General features: G+C 29.5%; 2 protein-coding genes across 2 annotated transcripts; one reads left to right on the forward strand and one right to left on the reverse strand.

Moving 5' to 3' along the window:
• The first annotated feature begins 3,853 nt into the window (after positions 1–3,853).
• On the forward strand, positions 3,854–8,620 carry LOC120090532 (Leucine-rich receptor-like protein kinase family protein). Its single transcript, XM_039048282.2, has 2 exons — positions 3,854–5,725; positions 6,971–8,620. The coding sequence occupies exons 1-2, from the start codon at positions 4,176–4,178 to the stop codon at positions 8,460–8,462; spliced, it is 3,042 nt and encodes a 1,013-aa protein (XP_038904210.1). The 5' UTR covers positions 3,854–4,175; the 3' UTR covers positions 8,463–8,620.
• A 2,205-nt stretch (positions 8,621–10,825) lies between these two features.
• Positions 10,826–14,328, reverse strand: TIF3H1 (translation initiation factor 3 subunit H1). Its single transcript, XM_039024844.2, has 12 exons — positions 14,080–14,328; positions 13,883–13,962; positions 13,314–13,430; positions 13,118–13,221; positions 12,650–12,716; positions 12,286–12,419; positions 12,163–12,211; positions 11,961–12,032; positions 11,750–11,851; positions 11,557–11,624; positions 11,204–11,356; positions 10,826–11,059 (listed from the first exon to the last, which is right to left on the reverse strand). The coding sequence occupies exons 1-12, from the start codon at positions 14,087–14,089 to the stop codon at positions 11,002–11,004; spliced, it is 1,014 nt and encodes a 337-aa protein (XP_038880772.1). The 5' UTR covers positions 14,090–14,328; the 3' UTR covers positions 10,826–11,001.
• Positions 14,329–17,540: the final 3,212 nt, after the last annotated feature.

Below are 17,540 nucleotides of genomic sequence, written 5' to 3' on the forward strand. Positions count from 1 at the left end.
TATTTCACAAAGGATAAAAAGATTCCTTAGTATACTCCTAAATTTTGTGTTGTTTCTATTCAAATGTATGTTGGAAATTTTGTACTAAAATAATATAAAATTGATTGATACTTTCCCTTTTTTTGTCAACCTTAAAAAGAATGTTTGCTTTTATCAAAATCATCTTTAAAAATTAGGTTTAGATTCTTTTTAATGTAGTCCTTAACTTTTCTTATTTATTTTGTTTTAATATCTAAACTTCAAACATATTTTGGTTTAACAATTGAACTTTGCATAAAAATTCATTTTACTACTTTTGTGTTTCAAAGTTTTCTCATTATTACTCTTTCCATTAGAATGTTTTAGAAATATATTTCAAAAGAAATTTTTTAATTATAAATGCATTGTTTGCACCATTATTATTGATGCAAATGGTCCCATATTGAAATTTCCAAAATTTTGTTAACTTTGATACAAATATTCCTTTGACACACATTAACACAACTTTCATAATTTATTATATTTTTTTTTTTCTCAAATTGAGTTTCAAGACAATAATCAATTCAAATATCTCTTTTTAAAATGAAAAGAAAGAAACATACAGAAATGTTTTAATTCAAAACAGAAACAAATTGCTCTAAATTAATACAGTATTGAGAATTGGTTCATGTTTTAAAATTTTTCCTTAAAAAAAAGGTGTATTGTGTGTGCGTGTGTGCGTGTGCGGGATTTATTAATATTAACTAAATATTTTTGCCATCAGTAATAATATTTAAATTTTAATGTCTTATATCATTTATGGATCAAATTGAAAAATTATGAAAGTAAATGTGTATTATTAGTTGTTATTTTTCGACCAGAATATAGATCCAAATTCATATTTCACAAACAAGGTTTATTATACTCTTATATTATTAAAACAAAATATGATATTAGAAATTTCATATGTAAACTCAAAAATTATGTGTCACATTGAATTGTTGATTCAATAATAGGAGTTAGAAACGAACTTCACATAAAGGATTATATGAAATTTGATAACTTAATTGAAATTAAGGAAATTAATAAAGGAAAGAATGTAATTTAATTTACAATATTTTGATAAAGGAAAGAATGTAATTTAATTTACAATATTTTGATAAAGCAATTTGGCATGTATTTATTTTATTTTATTTTTTTTTTTTTTTATCGAAGTGATGGGAAAAAACAGCCGAATTTAATGCTATAATAAAAAAAAATGAAAAATTGTAAATTTGACAATTTGACAATTAAAAAAAACGGTGTTTGTCCTTTTAAATTTTTGTTTATAAATATGCTCTCGAAAGGAATCTTAAAAATAATATTTAATGAATTTCAAATCAATAAATTGGTATCGAGTTGTGGGATATAAAATAATTTGCTGTCTTTCTATATATCCAAGTTACAAAAAAAAATAGTTTATATATATATAACACATTAATCAATTATTATATCAATTAATATCACAAGTCAATCATGAATTTATGTAAATTAATAATTATCATATAAAATGAGGAAACAGAAAATGCAAACTATCAATAAAGTTATATTTTTAACTCTCGGAGTTGTATCAATTAAAACGTCTTGAATTAAATAATCGTAATATCAATTTAAACTATAAATTTTTTTTAAATGTATTAATTTACACCTTTCTCTAGATTTCGTTTGACCATGATCGTATGAAATTTATAATTTGAATCAATTAAACGTCTAAATTTTCATGAACTAATCAATTTAGATAATTCATTACGATTACCTTTGAAAATCATCTATGTATTAATTCTCAAACATGTGTAGATTTTTTCAATTGTGAGCTTTATAAAATGGACAATTAGATTAAATGCATCAATGATTCTCAAAGAAAATTATGACTAAGAATCTAAACCGATTCATTTATGAAAGCTTAGGAGTATATAAACAAAAAATTTATGAGGAGATCGTAATGAGGGTGTAAATGGATACACTTACGTAAGTTCATATTTAAATTTATACAAATTGTAAAATTTAAGGATATAAATTGATATTATTCCAAAAATATATAGTTTCAATCATTCAATTATTAATATAGAATTTTAATCAGTACTTGAAATTATGAATTTAGGTATATATATTGGTTTTTTTTATAAAAATAAAGAAAAAAATTGATTGATGATCGATAATTAATTTTTTTAAAAGTACTATATTGGTTATATGGTTGTATAAAATATACATATTAAAATTTAAAAACCTAAAATTTATTACTTTTATAGAGCTGTATAGAGTTTTACCAGAGGAAAAAACAATATGGAAATTTTGTTATTTTGCAAAATTAAGGTATAAAAAATAGAAAATTGAGGGGAAAAAACTATAATAATGAAAGCATAGAGAGCCTATATGGAGGCCTAGTTTTCACTTTAACCTATATTTTATTAAATGTTAGCTGTGTGTTCAATACTTCAATATAACACCCTTAGATAATAGAAATCTTGTGAATAAATAGTTTTAAATATTTAAGTCACATGTTAAATTAAGCTTAACTCAACCGTAATTTGTATATACTTATGCTTTTTTAAGTTTGATAACAAAATTAAAATTTTGAAGCTCGATTCGATAACTATTTCTTTTAATTTTTTGAAAATTATAATAACATTGTTTCTACTTAAAGTTTTTTTTTTTTTATTATTATTATCTTATCTAGTTTTTACAAATGTTTTTAGAATGCAAGCCAAAGCTTAAAAAATAATTTTTAAAGACTAGATTTTATTTCGAATTTTTATTTGTAAATTCAAATATAAAAACAATCGCAAAGATATGGTGAGAAAATAAGTATGAACAAAAAAAATAAATGATTATCAAATGATATATTAAAAACTCAAAAATTAAGATATATTTGGTAACTATTTGATTTTTCTTTTAGTTTTTGGAAATCCAACTTCAAATTTATTACTTTGTTATCTAATTTTTATAAATATTTTAAAAATCAAGTCAAGTTGTGAAAACTAAATAAAGTAGTTTTAAAAATTTTATTTTTATTTTTGAAATTTGGCTAAGAATTTAACACTCTTAATATATACTTTGTAGTTTGTTCAATTTTAGTCCCATACTTTCAAATGTCCAATTTTAATTCTTGAACACTCAATAATCTTAAATTTAGGATGTATTTGGAATACATTTTCTAGTGTTTAATTTAAAAATAAGTCATTTTGAGGGAAAAAGATGAGAGAGTATTTGGTAACCATTCAAAATGACTTTTCAAGTTTATTTTCAACATTTTTTGTCAAAAGTGTTTAAAGAAAAATGAATTTTTTGGAAAACACTTTTTTCTCAAGTCAATCTAATTAGGTTCTTAGTTTTTAAAAGGTAATTTTTGTCGAAATTGATTCAATAATAATAATAAATTTCATATAATATATGAATATGAATATATAGTAAAAATGTTAATAAATAATAGAAAAAAATTGAAAAACAATAAAATAGTAGTAGGGACTAAACTTCATAGCTATTAAAAATATAGAAACTAAAATTAATATTTAATAGTATAGGGACTATATTTGAACGAACTTCAAAGTATAGAGACAAAAATGATGTTTTATCTTAAAAAATAACTTTAAACTAATAATGTGGAGTAATTTTAAGATTGAAAAAAAATACTAAAAATAAACTTAGACATTTAAAAGTATCCAAACGATAGAATAATTAGATAAAGAATTTTAATCTAAAACATAAAGAAAAAATATATTAATTATTTTTACGCAGCTCACTCAACCATCAAATTATCGTTTATTACGTGATAAATTATTATTTTTTAATATCTTTTTAATATCTTTTTATATATATATATATATATATATATATATATATATATATATATATATATATCGCATAACTGAAGTGAATTGCAAAAAGATGAATAAATGATCTAAGAAGAAAGTGAATTTAAAAATAGAAGGGCACAGAAAGCGAAGTAAGAGAAAGCAAAGCAACATAAGAGAAGATGAAGTAAGCGACAATTAGCCAAAATGGCCATTCATTCATTCATGTATCTTTTCATCTCATAATCATCTTTCTTCTTCAATCTTCAATCTTCAATCTTCATTCGCCATTTCTGTTTCTTCACTTCTTACTTTCTCTCTCTTTTTTCTTTCTATGTAACTTTCATCGTCTTCAACTGAAATCCATTCACTGACCCTGCATTCTTCATGTCTTTCCTCTGTTTCTTGACCCTTTCCCTTTTGGGATCCATGGCCATTCTTCTTCAAAATTGCATTGCCTTCAATGGGGTTTCCCCTCAACTAAACGACGACATCCTCGGCTTGATTGTCTTCAAATCCGACATTCATGATCCTTCTTCCTTTCTCGCTTCCTGGAATGAAGACGACGATTCCCCTTGTTCTTGGGAGTTCATTAAGTGCAACCCCATTAATGGCAGAGTTTCCGAGATTTCCATTGATGGGTTGGGACTATCAGGGAGAATCGGAAGAGGGCTTGAGAAATTGCAACATCTCAAGGTATTATCACTCTCTGGTAATAATTTCACTGGCAATCTTAGTCCTCAGCTTGTTCTTCCTCCTAGTCTCGACAGAGTTAATTTCAGTCGTAATAGTTTATCTGGGCGGATTCCTACTTCTTTAATCTCTATGTCTTCCATTAGATTTCTTGATTTTTCTGATAATCACTTATCTGGGCCTCTTCCTGATGAAATGTTTCTCAACTGTTCTTCACTTCATTATCTTTCTCTTGCTTCTAATATGCTTCAAGGCCCTGTCCCCAACACATTGCCCACGAGGTGTTTGTATCTAAACACTCTTAATCTTTCAGCCAATCAATTCTCTGGTAGCTTGATTTTTGTTCCTGGGATTTGGTCTTTACCAAGGCTGAGGACATTGGATCTTTCAAACAATGCTTTCTCTGGATATTTACCACCAGGGATTTCAGCCATTCATAATCTAAAAGAGCTCAAGTTGCAAAACAACCAATTCTCAGGGCCATTGCCTGTAGACTTAGGATTTTGCCTCCACTTAGCTACATTAGATGTCAGTCGAAACCGTCTCACCGGGCCGCTACCGGGCTCAATGAGGCTCTTAACCTCCTTGACCTTCTTCAACATAGGATTCAACATGTTTTCAGGTGAGCTCCCACAGTGGATTGGGAACATGACGAGCTTGGAGTACATGGAATTCACAAGCAATGGCTTCACTGGCAGTCTTCCCTTATCAATGGGGGGATTAAGATCTGTGAAATACATGAGTTTTTCAAACAATAAGCTGTCTGGGGACATCCCAGAGACATTGATGGAGTGTTCTGCGCTATCAGTGATCAAGCTTGAAGGAAACAGCTTGAATGGAAGGGTGCCAGAAGGGTTGTTTGAACTGGGTTTGGAAGAGATGGATTTGTCTCAGAATGAGCTGATTGGTTCAATCCCAGTAGGATCAAGCAGGTTGTATGAAAAGCTAACAAGAATGGACTTGTCAAGGAACAGATTAGAAGGAAACTTTCCGGCAGAAATGGGATTGTATAGAAATTTGAGGCACTTGAATCTGTCATGGAACAACTTCAAGGCAAAGATTCCACCAGAAATGGGGTTGTTTCAGAATTTGAATGTGTTGGATATTAGAAGCAGTAATTTGTATGGTTCAATCCCTGGAGAATTGTGTGATTCTGGGAGTTTGGGGATTCTTCAACTAGATGGAAACTCTTTGATTGGTCCAATTCCTGATGAGATTGGGAATTGTCTCTCACTTTACTTGCTGTAAGTATTATACCATTGTGGTCCTTCCTTTCTCAAGATGTACATTTTTTCTAAAGTTTTTTTTTTTTTTTTTTTTTTTTTTTTTACACTTTTATTTAATTTGGACCTCAACGTAAAACTTCTACTCTAACAACTGACATAGTGCTTCAACTATAATTTTAAAATTAGAGATTGGATTCCTTCACCCTACAAATTGTCAAATAAAAGCTTTTTTTTTTTTTTTTTTTGAATTGTGGTTGTCCTTTCTATTGTCTCTTGATGTTGGTATTTAGTTTGTTGCTGTGATTTGTTCCAAAAAAACTTGTGTTGGATTTAGGTCCTTTTTATTGCTTGATTTCATAATGGAATTTGGTTTTTTTTTTCTTATTGGCTAAATCTAGTTTTATTTTACTTTTGCGAGTGAATTTGTGCACCTTACGTAATTTGTCGATTTTTGGACAATTTGTTTTAGTTTCATTTTCAAGTTAAATATTTTTTTAGCAGAACAATGCTTGTGATAAGGATTAAACCTCCAATGGGAGTACATGTTAATTATCCATGAACTAAATTCTATCTAATATAATTAAATTTTAATTTCATTTTTTCATGTTATAAAATTAACATAAAAATTTGATTAAAAGTAAGTAAAACTAGAAAATTTCCTATTGATGCAATTTTTTTCATTTGATTCATCAGTTATATAATTTATTTTGGTTAAACTTAAACTTTCAATTTATGTCTAATATATTCATAAACTTTAAAATGTGTCTAATGAGATCTAAACTTTCAATTTTATATCTAATAGGTCGTTAAACTTTTAATTTTGCATCAAATATGATTTTAAAAAGTGTCTAATATGTTCTTAAGCTTTTCATTTTTGTATCTAGTAAGTTTGTGATACATTCTATATTTTTGGTAGATCTATAAGATTTTATATCTCATAGGTTTGTGATATTTGTCAAAGAGTTATAAGATACAAAATTAAAAGTTTAAGGGCTTAAAAAAGACAAAATAGAAAGGGTAGAAAAGTATTTAGACACTTTTTAAAGTTAAACTTATTAAACACAAATCTAAAAATTTCAAGGACTAAACTTATCATTTAACCATTTATCTTCTATATTATCATCCCATGCATGTATATAAAATTATTTGTATATGAAATCCAAGTTGGTTTCAAATAAAAGTATTGTAGTATTATGATGGGGAAAAGTAATAAATGATATTAAATATGGTGATGACCTTGTTGAGTTTACTTTTGTATGGCAGGAGTTTATCCCACAACAATCTAAGTGGAGCAATCCCAAAGTCAATCTCTAAGCTAAGCAAGCTAGAGATTCTAAGACTTGAATCAAATCAACTAAGTGGAGAAATACCTCAAGAGCTTGGAATTCTTCAGAACTTGCTTGCAGTTAACATTTCATACAATATGCTAACAGGCAGGCTTCCTGTTGGTGGCATTTTTCCAAGCTTAGATCAAAGTGCTTTACAAGGAAACTTAGGCCTTTGCTCCCCTTTGCTTAAAGGACCTTGCAAAATGAATGTCCCTAAGCCCCTTGTTCTTGATCCCAATGCCTATCCCAACCAAATGGGTGGCCAAAGCAGCAGAAACAACCCCTCACGATACTCTAATCCTTCCCCTCATCATGTGTTCTTCAGTGTCTCTGCCATTGTTGCTATTTCTGCTGCGACTTTGATTGCCCTTGGGGTGCTTGTAATCACCTTGCTCAATGTCTCCGCTCGGAGGAGATCGCTTGCATTTGTTGACAATGCCTTGGAAAGCTGCTCGAGCTCTTCGAAATCAGGGACTGTCACTGCTGGTAAGCTTACCTTGTTTGATTCGAACTCGAGGGCCTCGCCGAATTGGGTTAGTAACCATGAAGCCTTGCTGAATAAGGCCTCTGAAATTGGTGCTGGAGTTTTTGGAACGGTTTATAAGGTTTCATTGGGAGATGAAGGAGGAGAAAGAGATGTAGCTATGAAGAAGCTTGTGAAATCAAACATGATTCAAAATCCGGAAGATTTCGACCGCGAAATCCGAATCTTGGGGAAGGTTAAACACCCTAATTTGATCAGCTTAAAGGGTTACTACTGGACTGCTCAAACTCAGCTGTTGGTAATGGAGTATGCTACCAATGGAAGTCTTCAAACTCAACTCCATGGAAGGCTTCCTTCAGCTCCACCATTGTCTTGGGATAACAGGTTCAAGATTGTGCTTGGGACAGCCAAAGGACTAGCACATTTACACCATTCATTCCGCCCACCAATCGTTCACTACGATCTGAAGCCAACTAACATTCTTCTCGACGAAAACTTGAACCCAAAGATCTCCGATTACGGGCTCGCAAGACTGCTAACAAAGCTTGACAAGCACGTGGTAAACAACAGATTCCAAAGTGCATTGGGGTATGTGGCACCAGAACTAGCATGCCAGAGCATAAGGGTGAACGAGAAATGTGACGTACACGGGTTCGGGGTGATGATTCTAGAGATCGTGACGGGACGAAGGCCGGTAGAGTATGGAGAAGACAATGTGGTAATATTGACAGACCATGTAAGGTATTTGCTTGAGAGGGGGAATGTGTTGGATTGTGTTGATCCAAGCATGACTCAATACTCAGAAGATGAAGTAGTGCCTATTCTCAAACTGGCTTTAGTTTGCACTTCTCAAATTCCTTCAAGTAGGCCTTCCATGGCTGAAGTTGTGCAGATTCTCCAAGTCATCAAGGCTCCACTTCCACAAAGAATACAAGGATTTTGAGAACCCTCAATTTCATTTTCTCATATTACTTTGCTTTCTTTCTCTTTTATGTTATAATGGATTCTTCTTACTAGTTGCTTTTTTCATTCTTTGTGTTCTACATTTTAGAGGATGATGTGAATTGTGAATTAACTTAATCATTGTCTAATTTTGCCTTATTCCAGATGTAAAACTTGAAATGTAAAAATGCCAATCCAAAACTAAGTGAATATCACTGGCAAAAAAATCATTAAATTTTAGGATAATTGCAACTTTTTTTAAAAAAATTATAAATATAGTAAAATCTGTCAGTGATAGATTCCAAGAATCGGATCTAAATTTTGTATATCTATAAATTCTTTTATATCGTGTTCTATCTACTAATAATTTGCTATATCTACAACCACCTCTTAATTAATCATTCAATATGTAATTGATATAATTAGAATTATAATTAACCAATATCTAAATAAAGAATTGATTTATTTTAACATTAATACTTATATGTAAAATAAAAACATATTAAGTATCTAAATTTTAAAAATACACATATAGTATAATTGTTACCATTATAATATTATATTTATAAATATATATTTTAGAGATATTTTGTCTCATCCACAATCAACTAACTTTCAGAGGGAATGATAAGATTGATCAACTATAGATTCATGTAACAAATAGAACTTTCGTGTTAGATTTCAAAATCAAATCTACAAATTAAGGAAATCTCTCAAATAGTTGAGGCTAAAGTACAGATTTATTTTTTAAAAAAAAGTTAAAATTTAATCTCTATAATTTATAACTAAAATTTAATACCTATGGTTTGATAAAAAGTAGGAACAAACTTTTTTTGGGGAACAAAAGATAGGGACAATTTATGAAATTCAAACATGAAAGACTAAAATACCCTTTCAACAAAGCCAACTACCTAGAATCTTGAGAAAAAAGTACTTTTTGAAAAACTCATTTTTAATTAAATACTTTTGATAAAAAAAAAATTTATTAAAAATACTCTTCAAAAGCTATTTTGAATGGTTACTAAATACTTAATATTTTTTTTAAATGACTTATTTTTTAAATTAAACACTTAAAAACATATTCCAAACACACTACCTAAAGGGCTAAAATAAAATAAAAGTTAAAAATCACTATCTCTTGTACTTTCGATTTTGTAACAATTTAGGTCCTTGAACTTTACTATATAACAATATAATCCTTTTGAGCTTTAAAATTTGTAACGATTTAGTCTCTATTGTAGAAATTAATATTAGGGATTAATGAGATTTCATGAATAAATAAACCGTTGAACTAATTAAAGAGTTAATATTTTAGAAAAACAAAATTTACCTCATAAAGTTCTAAAAATTGACATTTAATTTTCTTGAATTTTTTAACGTTAGAAACTAAATTGTTATAATATCAAAAGTACAAGAACTAAATTGTTACATACTAAAATTCAAGAACTAAATTGTTACAAAATTGAAAGTATAGAAACTAAAGGCATGTTTAAATTGTTACATACGTTCATAATGAAAAAAGGCATGATTGTCAAACAAACTAATTTTTTTCATAATGACTTATTTTTTAAATTACACTTGCAAATACACTCCAACACACCTTAAATCGTTTTCATAAAAGTTTAGAGATGAAAAGTGTTTTTTAACCTAAATTAAATCTAAAACTTAAAATAGATATTTTGAAATAAAAAATCAAAATAAAACAATTTTCGAAGTAAAAAAATCAAACAGAGAAATGAGTTGGTAACGCTCAACAAGAGAGGAACAAAGTGTCAAAACCACAAGTATAATCTAACATTATAAACGTTGATGTCAAACAATTATGAAAGTCTTAAGTTTACAAAAAAAAAAAAAAAATCAATGAAAATGTTGATTTTAATGAATATTTTTGAAAAAAATTATAAAAAGAAAAATTCAAAAAACTAATAAAATTAAATTAGTGAATAAACATTTTCAAACAAGTTACCATATCTATTGTTTTTATTATATTTATATTAACAAATATTTTGAGACTTATTTTGTGTTTCACAAAATTTTCTACGACATAATAAAAATATCAATTCACTACTCATATCTATATCAAATCCGACGTAATAAAAATATCAATTCACTCCTCATATTTATATCAAATCTATGAAAATATGGAAATATAGATGAAAACATCGACATGATAGACAAAAGTAGGACTGAAAAGGCGTTTTAAAATTGATGGCGTTTGGTTAAAATGTTCTATAATCTTGAGTCATTTGAGAAATTCTTTCTGCGAGTACTTGATAAGATTTCCTCCCAAAAGCACTCACAGAAAAAGTAATTTTCTTAAAACATGTTCTACCAAAAGGCATTATCCAAAAAGCACATGGGAGGTTTTAGGAACATTTCAAAACAATAATATTTGATTAAATTGAGAATAGATTACAACTGCCAACTCTACGGGTCATCCATATAAAATAAAATCTCTAGTTATTCTCTTTCCAATTTCACAATGCATTACAAAAAGAAGACGCACCGAAAGAGAATAGACCTTCAAAAAAGCGTCATCATTAATTGTCGTGAAGGGCCTTCATCAAATGAAGCCTGTTGAAACTCTGTCCAGCAACCCTGAAACATTTCGTTACACACAAAATTAGTTATCCAACTCTCAAAGGCATTATTAAACATAATGTTAGCTTCTCCAAGATATCAGAAGAGAGAATGAAACTTATTTTTGGAGAATAAGATTGGTAGGCAGCAGCAGGATCATACCCGTTAATTTGATTGCAGTAGTTTGCTATTTGATTCGTTATGAGATAGCTATCCAAACGTGATGGCTCGGGGAGTGGTTTGAAGATGGGGTTTGTAGGATCCTCCTCAGGGAGAGGCTCTTCTCCTGCTGCCTTCCTCGTCATGTTCTCGGCCCTACAAAACAGAATCCAGGAATGAATGTACTTGCAACAACCTTTCCACTTGCGATTTTAAGGAATTACAATGCCAGCCAGATGTAATTAAGACATTCATACGGAAACCCAAGAAAGAATTCCCAACCAGGATCATTGATGTAACAGAAATGCCCACGAACAAGGAAAACTATCCATCTGAAATATACTAACGAGAGTTACCTTCTCTTCTGAAGCCATGCTTGTTGCTGAGCTTGCTGACGGGTCAGGCTCCGATAATAAAATTGGAACTGGACAAAAAATATGGATTTATATTGTGCCACAACAATTCATAAAACAGGAATTAAAGAAAGGTTGAATTATAGTGTGCACATAGATGTCATAAAAAGCAAAAACTTCAACAGAAGACACAAACCTTCTGCTGCTCTACTGACAAATCATCCATACATTCAATCAGAAATTCTACATTCCTCTCCATAAATGGATTCGTTGAAAGTTGCAGACGGTCATAGTCACACTGCAACAGCAATGATCTAATCAATCAAAAAAAAAAAAAAAAAACGCAATGATAAAATTTAGATCACCTACTATGATAGCAGTTCCCACGGGCCATGAGTTATGTTTACCTGGGTGACTGGAGAGTCGGCTTCAAGCTCTGTCATAAAAGCACTAATGAGGGCAGAATTTGAAACTTTGATCTGATCGAGACAAGAAACATGACAGTGATTACGTTATATTGTCTGCTTAAAAAGTCTGCAAACCTATAATGACTTCCGACCAATCATCAGAGTAAAATCTGGATAAGCAAATAAGGTCCAAGTCACTTACAGGTATTTCCTCAAAAATATCCACCCATGATAAGTTCTTCTCCCTCAACCTGTTGCACCGTGACACAAAAAAAATCCAATAAAAAATTTAACTTAAAAGAATAATAGCAATGCAATCACGTACTTCTCTCCAGTAAAGCTGTTGCTGCGGTAAAGTTCCATAAAAGAATCTGAAAGCTTCAATGCTTTGAGAGCTAAGACGCCTTGATTAGACCTTGATGGATCATAAATTATGCAGACACACCGCCTAATATTTTCCTGCAAGTTTATGTTCTAACTTTTAATAAGATGCCCTAAAATATAAATGTAAATCAGAAAAGCTTCTAATGATGAAGATATAAACACATACAATATCTTATGAAGTTTCGAGGGTTCAATTTCTGAGTTCAGGAATAAAAATAGATTGGAACTGATAACCAAATAATAGAAAATTCATTACAATAATTCTATAAAGAAAAAGATAGGAGTTGGAATGACTAAACTAATACCTGATAATTCATAAAGGTCTCAATCAGCTCTACAGTCTGATACGAACCTAAGAAGGTTGACTGGTACCTGAATATGATTAATCAAAATGTCAACCACTCCAAATGAACAATAGGGAAAAATTAGTTTCAACCTATCTATCAATAATGCCAATCAAGTCAGCAGAAGAGCTCATCAAGATGACATCGTGAGTTAATAATTAATGTATATTGTCGAGCACGAAAAACAGTACACTTATTTTGGCATTCATGAACTCAAAGCAAAAGAATACTCAAATGAAGCATCAACTCTACATTTAAATACCTCAAATTCACAAAAGCATGTCTGTATCCAACCAAATTAACCAAGGCTAACCAAAGTACTGGGGTAAAGTTTTTAATCCTTATATACACGTGCACTATATTACCCAATTATTAATGCCAAGTTTTCCATAAATATGCACTATTATAAAACATTAAAACTAAGCTTACCATCCAACAGTGTTATTGTCAACATTGACTTCTCTCAAGCATCTCATCATTTCAAGCTGGTAATTAGCACCATCGGCTTCAATCTCCTCATCCTCCTCCCGAGTCTAACAGATTCGTGTTAATAAATTAAAACAAATTCAAGGTAGAAAAAAATCCTGTACCAATAAACAACATGAAAAAAACTGCCTCTTCATACCGGGAAGGGAAAGCAATTAGTGACTTCAAGAACGCTACCAACATCTAACCCAAGAAGTTGCCCAGTCACAAGAGCTGGTGAAAACTCCTTGCAATGCTTGATTATCTTCAATATAACCTATAGAGAGGATACAAAGTGTTTGAACCTTAATATAGAGATGTAAGATCAAAATTCAAGACAATGGACAAAAGTTAAATTTTAGAGAAACATTTGTCCTCATCAGTTGCTTGCCCTATCCAACGTGCCAGAGACAAATATAATGATTTTTCTTCCTTAGCAAAGAATACAGTCACGACGGAACCAATAAAACAACAATTTTTAATCCAAATTGAAAGGCTCATTGATTATCACTTTTCAAATGGAAACTAGGATTGCATATAACTCTAGAAAGTCCGACGCAACCACTAAAAGAACAAGTAACTTTTAAACAAACAACAAAAGAACAAATTACCAAACGGATTGAATGAAAACTTATGTATCTTCGATGCGGGGAAAGAACTAATTAATCAGCCTCTACGCTTCCGAATCGAATCAGACGCAAAATAAGAAAACGAATAAGAGAAAATTACCAATCCTTCAATCTGAACCACGCGGAGAGGGGAAGCAACCTCTTCCGTAGCAGCAACCTGCAGAAAAGATCTAGCCATCGCTGCAGCACCACAAACGCATTCATCAACAACGAAAAGACGACTAGAATCATACTTGCAAATCAAAATTCAAATGCACAAACGATGAGATATAGAAAAAGGAGAGGGGTTGTACGTACAGTTTGCCATGATTATGGATTCGATGGAAGAAAGAAGTGAATTGAATCACAGAAGCAGCTACGTTCGTGTGTTGGGAGGTGCAAAAGTGGAGAGTTTTGTGAATAAACCCTACCAGCGGCGGCACAGTCCGGTGATGGGCAAGAGGAGCAACGAAACAACTCCGATTATGGGCCGAAGTATATGAAAATTACGGGCCCAAATAATAACATCCAATATCAATTTTAGGGCTACGTTTTCTATTTTTGGTTAGAGGTGTTTGGTTGGGTTTATTTGAGTTATTATTTTAAGAGATTTTTTTACCTATAATATGCTTTTTATATTTCAAAAATATCTTTAAATTTGAATTTATTATGGATTCCTTGTGAGAAAACCACCGCTTAGATTAGATTCCAACCATAAATAAGTAGGAAGAAGAGAAGTCTGAGGAACTTTGTTAGAGATAAGATATATTTAATATAATTTTTCATATTTTCAAATGGAGAGAAAAAAATGTATTTAATGAAATTTTATTTATTTATTTTTGTTGGTTTCATGTATTGTTTTTTTTTTTAGATTCGTGCCTTTTTTTAGAGATTGATTCAATGTTTGACTTAAATCACCGTATAATCTAATATATTAAATATACCACAATATATATGTAATATTGGCTTAATATTCGATCTAAATTGCAGTATATGTCATAAATCTCATTTACAATATATATATATCTATTTAATTAATAAAAAAATCCCAACACATCAAAATTTGTGTATATCACAATATACATAAAATCTAAATTGAAACATTGTCAATATACCTGGTAACATATACAAAATTAAAGATCAATAAATATTACAATATACAAAATTAAAAGTGTATATTGTTTAATCGAATTTCTTTATCGCTTATTGCACAATATATAAATCACATATTGACTTAATATTCAACATAAATCACAGTATATATCAAATAAACAACGGTATATACAACAGTATATAATTCACATATATCAAATAAACAACGGTATATAATTCATATATACCGAACAAAATAATGCATATTCCCTTGGGGATTTATAACATATATATTTAAGGATTTTTTTTTCTAAAAAAAAAAAAAGAAAAGAAAAGTTCTCCTTGGCCTTAGTGCGACGGATCTATATAGGCGACATGAACAATGTCCATCTTCATGTCTCCATATTCATATGAGAATTTATAACACATAACCCTCAATCTTCATCTCTTATTATTCTTCCAATATGGCCTCCACGGATCCGTATAGGCGATTGGATCATGGTGCATGATACAAACAAAGAAAGTAAATCGTGAATGAGAGAGAGAATCAACGAGAAGAAGGTGACTTACCTCAACGACCTGCGGTCAGCAACCGGAAGTCGATGATGGTGGAAAACAGTTAATGAACGAGGACGAATGACCTATGCCAACGTGCAAAGGATTGATGAATGAGGACGAATGGCGCGCGATGGACTAGTGAACGGCGATGGTAGCGGTTGTCAGATTCGACGAGCGAACGACGATGGTGGAAGGGTGTGAAATCGCCAGAAGGAGAAAAAAGAGGGAGGACCAAGGGTTAAGTTGTAAATAGCCATCGACATTAGTGGAAAAATAAAATCTAATAGTTTTTTTTGTTTTGTTTCTTTTATTATTTTTTTATTTTTTTCTTTGATTTTTTTTTATTTTTTATTTTTTAAGAAAATGAAGTGTTCAATAATATAGTCCTACTTTAAGGTCTTTTATATCGAACCCCTTATTTTAATTTTTGTTTCAAACAAATATTAAAATATTAATATGTAATAAGAATTGTTTAATAAAGATTAGTAATTCAATTTCAATTAATTTTATAAATGTTTTTTCTTCACGGTTTTATATATTTTTAGAAGTTTTTGGATAATAAATAATAAAAATTAATGCAATTAAGTAATAAAATAAATACATGTATATATAATTGTGTAAAAAAAATACCTTTTAAAAGTAATAATAAATTTGTTTTATTTGATGTGAATCTCTGAACCAATCAAATTCATAAAATGTTCATTTATTTGACTTAATTCAATTCGAATATTGGATTGGATTGAAGAGATCGATTTTTTTTCGGGTCATTTAATTTTTTGAACACTCTTATTTTGGATTATGCACGTTTTCAGAAAAGAAAAACATTAGAGTGAATATTTGAAGTATAACTTCTTAATTGAGTTACTTAGTTGAGTGCTCGTGGCAGTAAAAATATATAATTATTATATTTTTCTTTTTATTTTAATAATTAGTATTGTATTTTTAATTTCTCTATTTTTTAAAATAAAGCAAATGTTAAATTACCTTTTCTTTTTTTACTTAAAATTTTTATTCAATCTTACAAAGACTTTCAATAAATTTTAAATTTTAAATTTAGTATTTTTATTTTTAATTAATTTTAATTATAGTTTTCTAAGATGAATTTTAATCGAAATTAGCTAAACAATAATAATAAATAATAATAGTGATTTTTAAGTAACCAGAGACATAACATAAATATATTTTTTCAATTTATTAAAAAAAGATAAATACAGACGATTTAAAAAAAAAAAAAAAATAATCAACAATAAAATAATGGCAAGAAATTTGTTTTTAAAAAAACTGCTAGAGGTGAATTTAAAGATTTATAAAAAAAAAAAATAAAGGGAATAGAATCCAACCTTTGTAAGTAAAAGCACCGAAATTGAATAAAAGACCAAAATAATAAAAAAAAATCACCAATCACCTTTTCTATTGGAGAAGAGTGTGTTTAAAATTTTAAAGTGTTTTAATTTAAAAGGATAAGTCATTTTGAAAGAAATTCAAGTGTTTTGACCACCACTTAAAATAGTAATTTAAATAAAAATGAGTTTTTAAAAAATATTTTTTTTTTGAAAAAATTCAAATAATTATAAATTGTAAAAATTACAGTTGAAATATAGTGCTATAATTACACACTTAAACTTTCGATTGTAAAAAATGAGGTCTCAAATTTATATAAATTTTAAAATTGGACTCTCAATTTTATAATAAATTCAGAAATTTAACTCCGATAAAAATAACTCAAACTTAATTTTTATAATTATATAAATTTAGGATCCATAATTAATAATTATATAAATTTGAGGAATTAATTTTTAATATTAAAAGTGGAGAGTACAATTATTATTATTTTGCAATTTGCGGAAAATAAGATCGTTATATAAATGGAGATTCATAGGCGGCAGAAACCCTAACAAGGTTCTCTGAAGAAAAATCACAGGCTGCGAGGAGCTTTAGGGGATCGAAATTCGATCTCCCGATCGCTAATTCCTTGCAGAGGAAGAGAATCTGACACCAAACAAAGGCATCTCAGAAAGCCAGTTCCTGATTTCTCCCATAGGTTCTTGGCTCGCTATGATGTCTACATTTTCTTTCATTTCTCATCAACTCCATCCTCTTCTTCTTTTCTTGCCTCTTGATTTACGGTT

Source organism: Benincasa hispida, chromosome 1 (genome assembly GCF_027475165.1).
Source record: "Benincasa hispida cultivar pf3 chromosome 1, pf3_genome.v1.1, whole genome shotgun sequence".
Taxonomy (NCBI): domain Eukaryota; kingdom Viridiplantae; phylum Streptophyta; class Magnoliopsida; order Cucurbitales; family Cucurbitaceae; genus Benincasa; species Benincasa hispida.